We start from the raw sequence: 18,055 nt of genomic DNA, 5'->3' as shown, positions 1-18,055 counted from the left end.
GACATCTGGCGCCAACCAGTGACCAAACTGAACGCCAATTAAAAACGTTAAAAAAATTCCACAACGTTCAAGAAAACGGCAACTAAATCAGTACTTAATTAATAAACTAAAACAAAACGTTTTAGAAATTGTCTGAAAAATATTTAACGATTAGGATGTCGCGTAGGCTACAGTGTAACGTCAGATGTCAATATGTTTACGACAAAAACAAAACATGCCAAAGTTTAAGAAAGCTTTGTCTTAAAATAATTTTTGGGAGCAAAGAAAGTGACAAATAAAATGTTGAAAACTCATACGGAATTTAACCATGGGTTTACTAGGCTATTGTAGGCCTCTGCCATCATTGCAGTTAAACCATGATAACCGCAAATTAACCATGGTTTTGCTTCACTAACCATAGAACCATATGGTAGGCTATTTGTAGCAAAACTGTGGTTATACAAATGGTATCAATCCGCCAAAAAAACATGGTTAGTTAGTTTTACTATAATAAAACCATGGTTAATTTGCGTAAGGAGTAGCATGACCTAAAAACGCTTTTAAAAACGTGCTGGGAATTCAAATAATTTACAGTAGGCTACTAACGGAGGCAAACGAGACCAAATTATGAATTAAGATTTCCATAAATAAATAATTACAAATAAAATAGGCCTAATTTATTTCAGTTCAGTTTTTAGTTTTGCAAAAGGGAAACGTGATAGAGCTCTTCTTGTCACAAATTTGAATTTAAAAAAATCTTTTCCAATTACCTTCAATAATCTTTTGGCACAGAGCTAATGTTATCACCTTCGACATAATAGCCCACATTCTCGAGTGAAAACACAGCAAAGCAAATCTGTTTGTATACAGGAATATGTTGCAAACTATTTGGACTTAACAGCCGAATTCTTTCTCGCCTTTGGCTGAAATTAGTTTCCCACATCAGACGAGCAGCAGGAAGACAAGATATTTTTGTTCAATTAAAGGAACAAGCCCGGAGTTAGTTCAATTACTTGACGCTGGAGGAAGATGTAAATTTAAAGATTTAAATAGCTTAGAATGTTGCCTCGAGCGCCTGCACTTCATTTCCTTAATTTACAGAGAGATGAGGGGAGTAATGGTTATCCTAATCATGTGCATCACGCCAACAAACTATATATCTGAGTTACATTACTATATCCCTGGTCTTACAGTTGAGCTTGAGACACACACAAAAACAGCCTGAAGAAAGAAAAACAAAAGCGCCCTGTATCAATATAGCATCTAAAGCTAAATCTAAAACTTTCTCGCAGTTCCCATGAACTAATTTAGCCTCAATGATCCGTACATTAATATTAACGTTCTTAATTTATAACCACTAATAGTATTTAAATTATAGAGTTACATTTAAATGATATTATTTAAATTATGTATCCGCTTATTTTTTATGTATATGTATTTCTAATATGATCAGTTATTTGGAGACAACATTTTGCCAAGCGAGACAATTGTAATAACCTGTGCAACATCCATAAATGCATATTTTCTCTTCTTGCAAGTCGTTTTCAGATGATGTCTGACTGTGTCCCTCATTGAACCACAGCGCCATCTGCGGGACATGACAGAATAACATCATTTCAACATCTCACCTTCTCACCTGAAAACAACTTTCAACATTTTTTGATGCTGTTGCATTTTGTCTACTTCTTTTGGTAATTAGATTTTCCATAGTCTTTTTGTAATAACTTAATTTCTAAAAGTTAGTTCAGAGCTTATTTGGTTGCCTCCAGGTCCTTCCATTCCAAAACCCAATCATACAGAGAGACTAATTTTTCTCTTTTCAACCCCCCACACCCTCCTTTTTAAATATGATTTTGGTGCTGAAGAAAGAAAAATGAAGCTTTTCTTTGTTCTGTCTTCCACGTGACAAATGGTAGCTGATTTGATGTGCCCTTTGAGTCTGTAGATTGTGAGAGAACAGGATGTCAAAGCCCCAGGCCCTGGGAGATAAGGAGGGGGTAACGAGGGGGTGGAGCTAAAAAAGCCGCAGTTGCTCCAGGCGGCAGAGGACTTATTGGAGTGGGAGGACAAGATGTAAAGATCAACACCAGTTTAGACTGCTAGCTGCTTTTGTTTCCAGTGCTGGGGTAAAGTAGCAGAACATATATAAGGCTTCTTATAAAAATATTAATGTCTCATCTATCTAGCAATTGCTAAACTGAAGCTCAGGATGCAGGGTAAAGTGTTCAGCAAACATTGACTTAATAAATAATGACCTATTCATTTGATTTCAAATTATTTCATAACCTACCTGTATATTATTTTCCGCTTCTGCAAAGAAAAAAATAAATTTAAAAAAATGAACAAAACAATCAGCCTAGCAACAAGATGAACAATGCACCAATAGATAACATTATTATTAACAGTGAATCTTTTGAGGTCATTGTCACTTGATAACTGAGACGCAAGATGGCGGCAGTTGCGTTTGAATGGCTGCGTCCGAAATAGCATAGGCCAGAGCCATAGGCCATAGAGATGGCTCTGGCATAGGCTACTCTCTTGAGTAGGTAGGCTACTAATTTCGAAAAGTAGCTAATTACTTAATGACTGCTAAAAAGTAGGCTACGTTCTATATAGTTAGAGTGTGTGTAGTATGAATGTTATCTGGATGTAGCCTACTACTACACTCGCCATGTTGTCATTATCATGTGACCTACGAGCGTCAGTTAGGTTAGCTCTCTTTTACTGTCTATGGTTACGCTTCACCGCCATTCACAAATCCTCTCCCGTGGCCTCATGGGATAGTAAAGTGTCCATCGCATGCACACTTCAGAATCTCGCTGGAAGAAGTAGGTCACCCGGGTCAACTTATCAACCTACCCTTTTATTAATACTTTAAACTCAGACTGATGCAAGGAGGATATACAGTCAGATGATTAAGTCAATTTTTATTTCTTAACAGCAGACAATCTAATCAATAAATGAAGAGTAAAAGTAATTCATTCATAATCAAGATTAAAAGTTTAATAAAAAAACATAAATGAACAATTAAAACCACTTCTAATATTTCTAAGTAAAATATAATTCAAACACTCTTGAGTATAATATTCTTGCCTAAAGGTAAGTTGTTTGAGAGTGAAAAGACAGGTTGTCAAAGGAGCAGGGTCTCGTCCAAGTTGAGACTGAGCATTACAGAAAATATTCTCCCTCTTATGCAGATGCTTATCAGAACAGGGCTAAGTTCCTATTTACTAAAACATTGAGCAGACACTGACGACAAATATATATCGTTCTTTTGTGGATTCACATCGTGGAGGGGGACCGTACACACATTGTCTGGTACCCCAAAGGTGTCAGAAAGTTGTTAATCTTAATACAATACAATACAGAACAATGGCACAACTTGTCCCTTCTGCAAGATGATCAGCTGAGATAATATTCGTTTATCACTTTATTCTGAGACATTCACGTATTTGTGGTTTGTCTATTGGAAACTTATAGACTATTGAGCTCATCTAAACACCAAGTACAAAAGTTCAACCTAAGTCAATCAGCTACATTTGAGGCATAAAGATTAATAAAAGAAAAACATACATTTCAAATTATAATAATGGTAAACACATTAAAATGATAGTAATGAGAAACACATCAACATGATAATAACGATTTCCTAAAATGTGATGATTACATTTGATTAAACGATATTTAAGATCTAAATGATGAAATGATAAAACATAAGTAAAGGATAAAACATAAGTAAGACATATACATTTTTCTTTTTTTCAGCTTCATCAGGACACGAGTGATAGAGAGACGTCAGTTAAATGGATGAGCGCTCTCACATACAGCATTGCCATGGATAACAGCAAGGGCCCTATTTTAACGATTTAAGCGCATGGTCTAAAGCGCATGGCGCAAGTGCACTTAGGGCGTGTCTCTTAATGAGTAATGGGTGTGTTTTGGGCATAACGTGCCAATCAGAGTCTCATCTCCCATTCCCTTTAAAAGCCAGTTGCGCTCGTGCCATGGCGGATTCGCTATTTACATGGCGGAATTTGATAGTAGGAAGACTGAACGCTTCTCCAGAAAAGGAAACTGACCTTCTACGGGACAAGCCAGATTCCACCATATCTTTATGTACACAATAATAATCTTTTACATTGTAATCCTTTTATTTTTTAATATTTGGCATGTTTGTGTGCTGCTGGGCATCCCTGTGTGTGTAATAAGCAGAGTTTACGCGCGTTGTGCACCCGCCTATAAGAGCAATATTACGAATGCGCCCTTAAATTAACAAAAAAAAAAAATACTGAGTCATTGACTTTAGAACAGGTTTCAGTTGGTCAATGGCGGACTTTATTTCAGTTGCCTCAAAATAGCAACACCCCAACAATGCGCCAGAACACACCTCAATTTCAGACCAGCACGCCCATGGGCGCACAGATGGGTGCAAATGCATTTGCTATTTAAACAACGTGGCGCAGGACGTGAAAATGATAACTGCGTCGGGCTGAAACTTTCAAAAAACACTTGTCACGCCGCATTGCGCCAGGTGTTAGCCTGGGAAAACCCAGACAACTTCCGGCAAATTTAGATTTGCTCTGAAAGTTAGTCTGGCAAAGAGCTCATTCAAGCCCATTTCCAATCCGTCGAAATCGAAGCACCAATCAGAAACGTTGGGGCGGGCTTTACACGATAACGACAGCGCTGGAATTTTTTTTAAGCAGATTTTGTAGCCTACATTACAAAGATGGATGCCGCCGTCGAACATCACTCGTTCGAATCAGCCATCGTGTCTGTTTTACGCGATTTGAACGTTTCCTTTTTGTTAAAAACCGAGCAAAGAACAACACTCGGAGATGTTTCTCCGCCGCTCTGCATACGTCATCTCATTCATCGCTCTGATTGGGTTTTAGGTCTATCCGCGACGTCCGTTGGTGACGCCCCTCTGGAAATGATTTGTCTATGACGCTTTGCCAGACCATAACTCAGTTACAACTGAGAATGGTCTGGTTTTAACCAGGCTAGCCAGGTGCATGATAGGGCCCCAAATATTAAGGAACATTAAACCACCAGATGGCGCTATCGACCAATACCCCGTAGTAATGGGCTACATTACTTCCATATCCACCTTAATGTTAAAGTCGGCATGAAAGTGAAGCTGCAATAGTAATAGAGGAACTTCAGATTCTGCAGAGCTTCCAGTCCATCCTTTACACTAGGAACCTATAAATCACTATTTTATATGACGTTGTTACAACAATAAAAAAGGCAATAATGCAGAGAGTCATCTTACTTACATTAAAAGATGGTGCTAACATTTATTGATATAAAGAAAACGTCATTATATGAGAAATGTGAAAGTAAGACAAAGGTGTAGCAGGTCAAATACACGACATACTTTAGACAAATTGTTCTTATACATTCACAAAAAAATGTATCTTATCATATCAGATGTACCAGACCAAATCCAGCAACAATTTGCAAATGTAATGTTGAAAATGTTTCGGCATGTTGTATTGAGTAAAGTGATACTTAAATCTGGACTAGTGCTAAAACCACTTGCCTGCAACACTTTAATTAATAACATCATGATAAACTTTAGACACTCTTCTGTATTCTATTCTATTATGCAGTCTGAGAAAACATGACACACTGAGCCAAATCACACACAACATTGTGTTAAAGGGATAGTTCACCCAAAAATTGTACTCATTTTGTACTTCATGTCATTCCAAACCTGTATGGCTTACCTTCTTCTGTGGAAAGAAATAAACTGGTCCAAAATGCAGCAGATACAGTTAAGAGTTCTTACTAGAACCAGGAAGTATGACCGTATTAGCCCGGTTCTATCAACACTGCATTTGCTCCCTTGCTAAAATCTTGCTAATTACTAACAAAGCACTAAATGGTTTAGCTCCCCAGTACTTGAGCATTATAGTCCTTCACGTCTAGTGCGATCTCAAAATTCTGGCAGGTTGATAATACCTAGAATATTAAAATCGACTGCAGGTAGTAGATCATTCTCCTATTTAGCACCCAAACTCTGGAATAGCCTTCCTAGCACTAATCGGAAGGCAGACACATTCTGTCAGTTTAAGTCTAGACTAAAAACACATCTCTTAAACCTGGCATACACATAACACTATCACATTTCTATAATTCACATCCGTTAAAGGAATGTTAGGCTGCATAAATTAGGTCAACCGGTCCGCAACCGGAAACACTTCCTATAACACGCAATGTACTTGTTAAATCGTTGAAGAAGAAGAATGGCATCTACGCTAATATTAGTCTCTCTGTCTATCCCATAGACTGTAAAATAAGATGGACGACCCCTCTTCACTCTCTTTTTCTATTGGTAAAAGAAGTGAAGCCGCCAAAGTCCTAATATGGCGCTGACATCTTGCGCAGATTTGGGACCGGATTCTGCGCAGTAGTGAACGCGGGACCGGTGCAGTAACGGTTAGTACAAAGTTTACTGTCTGAAATAAACAGTTATGGACATGTAGAAATTAAAGTTGAAGCTCCAATCTCCTGCCGACCATCCCCCAAACAGTTTGTTGGTGCCTCGGTGACTACTTCGTTTAGAGATCATGAAGTCACACTCACGTTTTTATAGCATCAAATAACGAACTAAGACCAAACTTATTTCAAAAAACGAACACTTAAACTTAAATCAGCGTGATAAAAACGACCTAAAATGACAGAAAACATATTTGGAAAGAAATTATTTGCAGTGTAATTTGATTGTTTAGTTTCCATCATGCCCCATTAGACTTCATGGGGAGGGTGGGGTTTATGACCTATACTGGAACCAACCACCTGGGGGCGAACGAGTAAAACAGTGTTTTTGACCCCATTAACTTTCATTGTATTTACAAAAACAGCTGAAATATTCTTTAAAATATTTTTAATACTTTTTTGTTCACACAGGTTCGGAATGTCATAAGGCTGAACTATCCCTTTAAAGTGTTTCTTACTGAATAGAATTAATAGGTTTGATAAATAACAAGATAAACGCAAGGACCAGCCTGCAGATATAAATATAGAGTGTGATTAATATTTAACATTAAAATTTGTTAACAAATAAACAACATTTTAAAGTAATAAAATACCCTCACTAAGACAAAATATGAACATCAGGCCAACAGAAATTTCATCAGGTAACTGTAAAAGGCCTCAGTATAAATCTTCAAAAGGTTTGGAGTAGTTGAACATCAGATAATCCATGTAGTAAAAGTCATATGTCCTTTGTCTCTCTGTCACATTTAGCTGTGCAAAATATCTCCTTGTGATTTCCGAAGATGTCCTTTCTGCATTAGGGTTCCTGTCTTTAAAACTAGGGAATGTTAAATTGCTAGGAGCACCAATACTTCTCAAAAGGAAATTGGCTTCTTCCTCCAGAGTCTCAAATTTCCCAATGAAGTCATAGTCCAGCAGGCAGGGGCTGCAGAGATGTCCAACGGGCTCCCAGTGGATGTCCATGCCAACGGGCCGATGCACGTCTAACAAATACTGGATGAACTCCTTGAAGGTCACACCCGCCCCTGTGCGCAAGGCATACTGCGTCGCATTGCTGCGGTATCTTGAGATGATGGGCTTCCCGAACACTGGATGGTAGTACGAGTTTGGACTCTCGAACTTGTCCCGAAAAGCAGACACTAGCCTTTCGAAAGGTTCCCTCAGGAACAGGACTTTGGTGTAGGTCTTCAGACGCCGGATGATGCCCTTTTGATTGAATGAGTCTAAACGTTTAAGGTGATTCCCATAATGCACCTCGTCATGTTTGATCTCTCCAGTGGATGAAGCGAGTCCTTGAAGCACCATGAGCACCCTCTTCGAGTTGGAGCAGCCCACCTTTGGCACCTCACAGTAGAGGAGTTTGTGCTTGTCTTCCACATAGATACGGGACACGTGCATGCGGGTTATAGTCTGTTTAGCGGTTCCGCTTGTGTATTTGGCACAGACCTCCCTCATAAGCCTCAGACGGGAGCTCTGCACCCGAGTCATTCGCTCGGGACTGTCCCTGATCTGGCCAGGGGGGTCAGCGTTGAGCTGCTGGACAAGTGGGCTGCTCTTAAGGAGGAGTTTGCGGTGGCTCTTTGTGACATGGGAAGCAGTAATGTCTCTGGGATTGATTACAGAAGAACGCTGGACCCCTGGGAAGACTGGAAGTTGGACTGGTTGCACAGGTCTAGGAAAGTTGTCTTCTGTTGGATCAGACTGTCTGTCATTGTCAAGACAATAATGACACTGTTCCTGAAAGTTAGAGAATAAGAGTCCTGTCAGTAACAATAGTTGTGTTTCTTCAAAGTATATATATATATATATATATATAATTTTTTTTTTTTTTTTTTTAAAGACTGTATTTGGAGATAATATAATATTAATGAAATAAAAGGCCAAATAAAAACTGTTTAATTTCATGACTGTTTCTTAACACACTTAAGTACACTTTTAAAATTACACTTTGCAATAATGTCAGATTAAAATATTTACTCTAAAAGACGTTTTAAATAATTATGTTTGTTGTGTTTCAAAGAAGCACACTTATTTTGATGAGTTGACTCACAAACTAAAGCACATTAAAAGTACTTAATTATATTATATTATAAATTATTTTAACTGTAGTGTGTTATTCAATATTACATTTAAAGTTAATATATTTTGTACTAAATTGCAACTTCCTAATTACAAATGTGTAAATACATGATACAAAAGTTTTAATTGAAATAACATTATAGTATATATTTGCCATAGATGCTTGTCAGTACAATGAAATTCCATATAGAGATATACTCAAGTCCTACTTAAGAGGCTCAAAAATAAACTCTTAAGGTCAGCTAATTGCATTTAAAACATACAATTTAAACTATAAAACATTTTCATATAATTGCAATTAACATACAAAAAAATTACATAAGTTCACACAAGTATATTCTTTTAACCCTTAAAGACCTAAACGGCCGCCGGCGGCATAAAAATAACTGTTGTTCTTAAATGTTTAATAACTTTTGAACCACTAATTCAATTTGTATGCTTTAAAAAGTCCCAAAAAAGAGGAGATTGCCGGCTTTATTTTGGTATCGGGTTCATCGCGATTGGACATTCAGATGCTCCGTAGTGAATGTGATTGCATCATCAAGTTTTGATCAGCATTGATTCGTCAAAGAAACCCACGTGATTTGTTCCTCTGAGCCAAACGAGCAGTTTGTTGATGCTTAGTCCCACCCCCAAGCCCAGATCGGTTGAAACTACATAAATATATATAAAGTCACATTTGCTTCAGTGCTCTATTACAATGTTTCTATTTATTTTTCTTCCTGAACTTTTTTGGACACATCTACATTGTAAATAACACCAGATTTTCACTGAAAATCGCCTATAATAATGTTATAATAAATGGCTATAACTTGCTTAGGGATTGTTACATGTAGTAAAAATTTCATCTGGAAATCTAGAATATCCAAGTACAACTTTCTAAAGGAAAAAATCCAAACTTCAGGAGGATTTGTTTGAGCTGAGTAAAAAAAAAAAAAAAGAAATCTGCTGCCTTTTTTCTTAAATCTGGTAAATTTATCCATTCTAAGACAAAATAAATGTAAAATTGGTCATTTAAATGAGCTAGATTGAAACATCAAGTTCTCTTGTTTAAAATGATATATGGTACTTGATGCTGACTGCTATAATGGGTTAGAAAAACAAAGAAAAGAGCAGGCGAGTCATGTGCTCCAAAAATGGTCTAGGTCTTTAAGGGTTAAAGTATTGAAAACTTCCGTGATAAGTACTCTTTTTAAAAGTAGGCTATGCTCATTTTTATTTATTTGTTTGTTTTGGTTTTGTTTTGGTTTTCCACAAGGGCATTTATCAGGGTTGATTTTTACCCAAACCTTTATTTATTTTTTTGTTATATGATGTTCCTATTAAAACGATAAAAAAAAAAAAAAAATTGTTTTGCCCACCCAGACCTTTAATCTTAAACTATGAAAAGCCATGATAAAGCTGTCACACAATTGTTTTCCAAATGTTTAAAAATATTATATTTAGGTTTAGGATACATAAATACAAGCTATGAAGTTATTCTAAGTAAGGAAAAGGAGTATTGCCATTTTATTCCGAAAAAATGTATATAAAAAAAACGTCATGGCACTGGCTTTCAGTCTGAATTCTCAGCTGGATATTGTTAGTAGACAAATTAAACAAGCAAATTAAATTGAATAAACTACACTGTAAAAAATTATATCAACAAGTTATGGCAACATGTGTTTTTACATTGCTTTAACTCAACTAAATAAGTTAAGTAATTTTCTACTTTTTTATGTTATACAAGATTTAACACATTTTTTAAAGTCAGTTTAATTTAACATAAGTTGAAATGACTTAAACATCCAAGTTGATTGTACTTAAAAAAAATTTAAGGCAGCAACTTTAAGTGTATTGAGAGTGTGAAGTGTATTTTAGGAAAGTAATAATCAAAAATTCACATGGCTAAAAGACAAACTACAGGTCAAATTTTAAAATTTCATGGGCTCAATAAGCATTTACTAGAGAGGGTTGTGGTTTTAAAGTCTTGTCTTTTCAATGGCAACCACCAAGTGGTGGTAGCGCACAATAATTCCAGCAGCCGTACAGCGCATGATGTGAAGCAGGCACTTGTGGACATTATTACCTTCCTTATGGCCTGCACTTGGGAGAATGTGACCTTTGCACCTGAGGGAAAAGAAAAAGAGGGAACGTTAGGATGACATTTCGGGCTTATCCATTTTTACAATCCACGTACCATGAAAGTGAACTTTTGGGTTCAGGAATTTCCATTGAGCTGCTTAGATTCAAAGTGCAACCAACGAGAAGTTATACTGAAACCGCAGTTATTCCACCCGAATGTGCTGAAATAAAGGAGCATATGGCTCAGTGAAGTGGTGTCCTTGCTTGAGATTTTTCATAGACGAAGTGAAGAGAAAGGGCGGACGGACAGAGGGAGGTTGACTCCTGTGGCCGACTGCTAATGTTTATGTGCTATTGCTTGCAGCAGCTCCAGATGGTCTCCCAGCAGCCTGACAAACATCATCTTGACATCAAAGGTTATTGTGTACGAACAGAGGTGTGTGTCGAAAGATATTCCTTAGTATTCACCATGGGGAAAGTTTGCAGGCGAAGTGTATGGGGAATGAGATTAAAAGAGGGCTTGAGTCATCCTGAATCAGACTTTGCAGCTCTGGCAGAGATGTCTTAATGCTTTGACATTGACCTATGGACGGGCAGAGACTAGCATCGATTAGATGCCAAAGCCATGACACTTTTCGTTGATAGATTCATTGCAGGCGGTGCCCTGACTTGGGTTTGAGAGCTACAGCAGGTTATTTACAGGCCAGGAGAAGGAGAAGACGCTTTTACTGTACTGTAATCTGTTTATACATTAAATCTAAACTGACTCTATTTGCTGTCTTACTGTGAACGATTCAATGGTGCATATTATTCCAAAGAATAATTGTCCTTGTAATCTAATGTCCGTCTAGCACGTTTACATAGAAAAACTTTTAAAAAGTGTTCATGACACTTCAGGTCTCTACACTGCAACTAAATTGATCACAAATTAGTCAGATGACCAAAACAATAAACTCGTCGATAACCGGTGTGGTTTGAATCACTATTATTGAGTTCACCACAGCCTGAATGAACAGCGAGCGAGTGATTTTTCTGTTAGTCACAATAGTCTGTTTATTGACTATTTACAACACAATTAAAAAAATCAATCAGTTCCTGATGGATAAAATCCTGACCTAAATTTTTCTTGTTTAATATTCTGCCTCTTTAGTTTTTGACTGATTCATCAAAAGTATAACAATGTTAATAAAATAGTGTATAGAATGATTACAAATAAACATATAGAGTCACAAAGTTCTGGAAAACAATAGTTCATTGCACTGCTGAAAAATACATTTAATCTGATTTGAAAGGTATTTTGTCATGAGGACACTGTATAGGTTGTAATTTCCCATAGATGAGCGAGGGTATGAATTTCAAAGAGAATCTGCAAAATATTCATGGTTTTCTTTTATTCATAAATTCACAAAATCCTGGTGAGCCTGTTTTATCCTGCACAACTTGTTTCATAATGCATTATTTCACTTAATCTGGCCGCAATGCTGTGTGCGAATGTATACCAGGATAAGGATCAACGCATACTGTATACCATTACCGACATATTTGTGTCACAAAAATATGCCATTAATAAAGGAAGGGCCCATCCATGTCTGTAATTGAGAAACGTGTTATTTATCTATTTATGCAGTTTTATTTTTTGCCTGTCAAAGTAAATTTTCCACACTGCAAGATAAACAAAATATTATCGAAGTTTATATGGTGAATCAACCATGTATAAGCCCATGTAAATGATTTAATTTAGTCATGAATTATTAATTGAACCATATTTCAAAAAAATGACGTGGGTCGGGGAAAGTTATAATAATAGTAAGTGATAGTGAGCAATTACCATTACAAATGATATTAAAAACACTATTACAAAACGTTGAATAATGTTTCACTATATTCAAATATTCTGAAAATTAAACCATTTCCTGGCTGGTTCATAAAAATGGAAATAATGAGACATTGGAATTATATTTTTTTCTCATTTATGTTAATATTTGTATTTAAAATGTAAATTGTATAAATAATACCCAATGACTGTTTTTTTTTGTTGCAAAGTCTTATTTATATGGCATTATTTAATAGATATATATCGAATTTCTGTTGATCTTATTTAACTTGACTCCATTATGTCTTTTTTTACAGCAGTGAACACAAAAATGCATTCCGCAAGAACCGGCATTTACTCTTCCTCTGAAACTCTTCGTTCATGACACTTCAGGTCTCTACACTGCAATGTAATTGGTCACAAATTAGTCACATGACCTAAAATATAAACTCGTTTATAACCCGGTGTTTCCTACACAAAACAACGTCCTATTTGCAAACAAATGACTTTTTATGAACCTATTCTTTCTGTAATGAGTCAGTCAAATGTATTTAGTGGTACTGCTTAATTATAACTGAACTTGCTACAATTTAGAGGTGTTAAAGTTCTATTGTAAAGTTCTAAAAATGAATATCAAGCGGCACAGAATGAAAGGATAAGATGAAAAGATAGTATGCGCTCGCACGGATGCACAGCCTTGTGCGTTGACCCGACTGCATGCGATTCTCTCACGCTCTATGGGTCTGCAAGATCTCTCACTTGAGTGGGAGGAGGTGAGACAGGGAGGAAAGGAGAAGGCAGGAGGGATTGTGTGAAAGATAACAGACGATCCCTGTAAACAGCTAATGTCTTTGCTGTGCGTCTCCCTCCTGCCTGCACCGGCAGATCACTCAGTTCTATTAGATCAGAGATGGCCAACCTAAACGACATGAGGTGAAGCAGAAGAGCGACGCTGCTGCCCGGTAGGAGCTGGCGGTAATGGAGCACTTGCAGACAGCCTCGCTCCTGATGACTTCACAGCTTATGAATAACTCAAATCCCGGGAAGAGAGCAGGAACATGGAGCAAGGGACTCTCACTGGTCCCACCACCATCTGATCTTCTAGAATGCTCTAGTACCCGCCAAGCCCTAAAGTTACATTTTAATAAAAGAAGCTGAAAAAGACACTGTCGAAGGGCATTCTAACACATTCCTTGTAATATAAACATAAAAGGACTTTTTGGAAGTAATTGTCATGGCAGTGTTGGCAAGGAAGAGGAGATAAGGATCTATATGCAGCTACTTTATTAACAAAAAGACATAATCCAGGTAGTGAGAAACGTGATCAATTCACACACATGGCAAAGACAATACTCAACACTAAACAGAGAGAAATAATCTCAATGAATACACAAGATAATGAGGAACTAAACAAGACACAGGTGATAACGATGAACATGGAAGGGAACAAAGGAAACAGGAAAACAAGAGCCTACAAAGTCCAAGATCACATAAAAGTCTTGAAACTGCAACAAAAACTGAGTTGTACTCTTTCAAGAAAAATCTAGAAATGTTTGTCTATTTAGAATAATATTGCACTTTCTTGTCACTTAAAATGTTGTTTACGGTGATTAAAATTAGACGTTAGAGTTAAATTGATTAAAATGAATGAATACAACACAATTTTAATGATCTTTTTAAGCAAAACTATGACTAATTATTAGTACAATTATTATTGTATTAATGAATATTTCGAATTTATTATGTGCTTTTGTCATTTTTATAAGAATATTTAGCTTTATTTTGATTTCAGATTTTGTTTTATTCATTTTAGTACTTCAACTTATTTGGTTGTTCAGTTAATTGTTTTCCATCTACTATTTGTAACTTATTTCACCTTGCATCTCAATTCAATTAATGAAAACTACTTTTTAGTTAAAAATAACAACTGTGCAAAACACGCCAAGTTTGACAAAATGTAACATAATTAGTTACTCTTACAGGAGAAGTGCAATAGTATAACATTACTTTTAAAAGGTAACATTTCCCAACACTAGCAGGAGATAACCGTCATATGAAATATCATACCCTCTTGTTGGGTTCTTTTATGCCACATGCTATTGATATGGATTAAGATACTCGTTCACTAATGCTTGAGTGCAGTTGTATACATATAAAGTTATATAACAGACGTCTGAAGATGCAGAGAAGAGCAAAAGCAAGCAGAGTGCCTGTCACATCTAATGCAGGAGCTCTTTGTTTACCGCGGTGCAGCTTTCCACAAAATCAAATCAATATGTCATAAACACGGCGACAGTCTCCGGCACGATGAGATCCTACTGATTTGACAGAAACAGAGAAGCAAGGTTTACACTCGAATAGTTAGTATCTATAACTAAAAAGTCAACAAAATAAAACCCAATAAAATGTCACCATTACTGATATTGTATCATTACATAACATACTTTCTAGCAACATGTTTAACATTTGGAAGGCAGCGAGGTATCATGTGTCGAACCACCGAGACCAATAATGAGGCTAAATTTGGTGGTAAAATACGCAGCTGTCAACATCTTCATTCACACACTGTGTGAGATGTTGTGACTGACTATAATAATGGTTTCCTGATATTAGTCCTCTTCATTAGACTGAATGCACTGTGAAAAACTCCCATCATTTTCACACAACTTATTTGTATGCCTGTCTAACCTTGTTAGATTCCAGCAACAACTAAATCAGGAAGACTTAGTCTATTGCCATAAATGATAGCAAATAAGTCAATTGGTGCATTAGAGATGAGTTAAATTCATTTGAAATATAAACTCAACTTGAGGGCATATGGGATGCTCAGTTTCAACGGCCTATAAGCAAAGATGCAGCAAGAAAAGCTTATCAGGTATCAAATCAAGATGTTTATAAGAATGAAAAAAGTTGAGATGTATTTGCCAGACAGACAGTGGGCGTATAAGTGTGTATTTGTATGTGTGTTTCTTTCAAATAGCTTTAGAATTTCACCTTGGTTTGGAAGTATTTGTTGCCTGGCTGCAGGAATATGAATTTAAAAGTTAGTAATAACATATAAAAATGTATCACCTTTAATGTCGAAGGTTAAATACAAGTTATGTTCTCTATGCCAGACTTTATTTTTTAATAGTCCCTGACCAAAAATTGTGTGTTCGTTAATACACTTACAATCAAAATGTTTGATTAAAAATACAGAAAAGAACAGTAATATTGTGAAATATCATTACAATTTAAAATAACTGTTTTCTATTTTAATATATTTTAAAATGTAATTTATTCCTGTGATGTCAAAGCTGAATTTTCAGCATCATTACTCCAGTCTTCAGTGTCACATGATCCTTCAGAAATCATTCTAATATAATGATTTGCTGCTCAAGAAACATTTCTTATTATTCTCAATGTTGAAAACAGTTGAGCTGCTTAATATTTTTTTAGAAAAATGTGATAATTGTTTTAGGATCCTTTGATTAATAGAAAGTTCAAAGAAATAATCAATAAATCAGAATTATTTATTTAAAATCTAATGTAAAAGCATTTACTGTCAACTATTGATCTAATTAAAGCGTCCTTGCTGAATAAAAGTATTAATTTCTTCGAAACAAATAATATTACTGACCCCAAACTTTTGAATGGTAGTGTATTTATACATTTTTATGAAAGTTATTTAATACTTTCATGATGAAGTTCAAAGTGTAAATCTAAAGTGTAGTGGATTTCTGTCTGAGAAATCTTTAGGCGAGTGTCTGGGACTGACACTTAAAGTTGATCGTTTATCGTTTATTGAACTTTAAAGTGCAAAAAGGATCACAACAATGTCTCTCTCTCTCTCTTTCTCTTTCTCTCTCTGAAAGGACTGTGACATCTATACGGGCTGTCCACACATCAATATTTATACCTGGCAGTCACAGGAAGAGTAAACACCTCTGGCTGCCACCGTCAAGAAGGGGACGAATGAATGAACTGTGTGAGAGGGAGGGAAAATGAGCAAATCGCAGCAAGATGGAAGGATTTAGTGAGTGATGGGGTGATAGATTTCGTGATTGATTGGACAGAGGAACGGTTAGATGGCTATAAGGATGGATGACCTGATGGATATGGTTGTTAAGAATGTAGTTTGCAATTTGTGTCTGGCCATTTCCCGCTCAAATCCGGCCCATTTTCAGTCAAGTGTCCTTCTGCCGTCTGATGAACACGTCGCAGACTCTACATCCAATTATAGTCCCATGGCGACACACTTGCATGTTTATTTACAAATAGCCTACTTTTTCAATATACGCACTCTTTTCATCAATGCTGTTGTCCTTGACTAACCCAGACATTTTGGAAATGTGTAAAGAGACTCATTTATTGTAAGCTGTTTACTTGTTTACTCCTGTTGTGTACCAGCGGGCCCCATGGTGGCACATCCGTCTGTTGTTAGCTGCGGTGTGTGTGTGTGTGTGTGTATGTGTGTGATATCTGGCTCTCTCCCCTCTCTCTGCACGAGCCTGCGCTCTCTCCAGAACTTCATTAGCTTGATTAACATTCATGTCCCACCTTCCTTCACCTCGTGCTGTCAGCTACCGACTTCTTAACTAACTTGCACCCCCCCCTAGACCTGAGCGCTGAGAGTTTGTCTTGACATTGGTACAGTCTTTCAGCCCACTTCAAGCTTGCATCAGGGTTGAGCATTCTCGATTCGATCTTATTCTGATTTTACAAACTCTCAATTTGATACATATACAGTACCTTTCAAAAGTTCAGGGTCAGTGCAATTTTTTCAGCGCGGCATATTAATTTGATCAAAAGTGACAATAAAGACTAAATATGGCCCTGGTAATAAGATGCGTTTTGGTCGATCAGATCACAAGTGGATGACGCTAAGTACAGGTCTAAAACTTGAGCTTGTCAACTATCGACCACTTCCAGAGGTAGTCGAAAACGCATTTGACCGGATTGCTTTCATAGTGTAGACGCTCATGTGGTCGAACGTGTTCAAACCGCTGCAAAAGACGCCTACTCTGAGCTAACGTCTAAACATGATGGGAAGCGCTATAGCCAGATGGCTGGGATTTAAACTTTGTCGGCTGAAGACCCAAGTTTGGTTCGAAGATGAAAAACATACCAAGCACAATGTTCTCTCACCATTCCTGATTTCTAACACACACACACACAGCGTTCGGTGTGATCCTGCCTCTATCGGAGCAGAAATGAAAGCTGCTGCTCTCTGTGTTTTCCCGTCGGCTTTGGTGCGTTCATATGTAAATTGCATTAGATTATTTTTCAATTATATGGAAACATATTTTTCAAATAAAAAAAAAACATACATTTACCTGCCCATAGACCCTCCCCTCGAAGAAATCAGGACAGAATTGGTTGAAAGTGGACAAAAGAGACGGATTAAAACACCAGGTGTGAATGAGAATGTGTCTCCCTCGTCTACTTGTGATCCGATCAACCAAAACGCAACACCAGGTGTAAACAGGCCCTTACTTGGTCACAAACCAAATAAACATTCATCAAATCACATTTTCCACAGACATTAAGCAGCTCAACTGTTTTCAACATTGATAATAAAAAGAAATGTTTCTTGAGCAGCAAATCAACATATTAGAATGATTTCTGAAGGATCAC

The 18,055-nt window shown here is 36.8% G+C and overlaps 1 protein-coding gene across 1 annotated transcript in view; it reads right to left on the bottom strand.

Annotated features, from left to right (window-relative positions):
- Positions 1-6,856: 6,856 nt before the first annotated feature.
- Positions 6,857-18,055, bottom strand: part of si:ch211-269c21.2 (carbohydrate sulfotransferase 8) — a 56,847-nt gene continuing 45,648 nt past the window's right edge. The window contains exons 3-4 of the mRNA XM_056271039.1: positions 10,631-10,671; positions 6,857-8,220 (exon numbers count right to left, since the gene is read on the bottom strand). Of these exons, the coding sequence (XP_056127014.1) occupies positions 7,141-8,220; positions 10,631-10,671 (1,121 nt within the window). The 3' untranslated portion in view covers positions 6,857-7,140. The remainder of the gene's footprint in view (positions 8,221-10,630; positions 10,672-18,055) is intronic.

This window comes from Rhinichthys klamathensis, unplaced genomic scaffold (genome assembly GCF_029890125.1).
Source record: "Rhinichthys klamathensis goyatoka isolate OS25496 unplaced genomic scaffold, OSU_Roscu_1.1 h1tg000310l_1, whole genome shotgun sequence".
Lineage (NCBI taxonomy): Eukaryota > Metazoa > Chordata > Actinopteri > Cypriniformes > Leuciscidae > Rhinichthys > Rhinichthys klamathensis.
The sequence above is the reverse complement of the archived record's forward strand: the minus strand, read 5'-3'. Positions and strand labels throughout refer to the sequence as shown.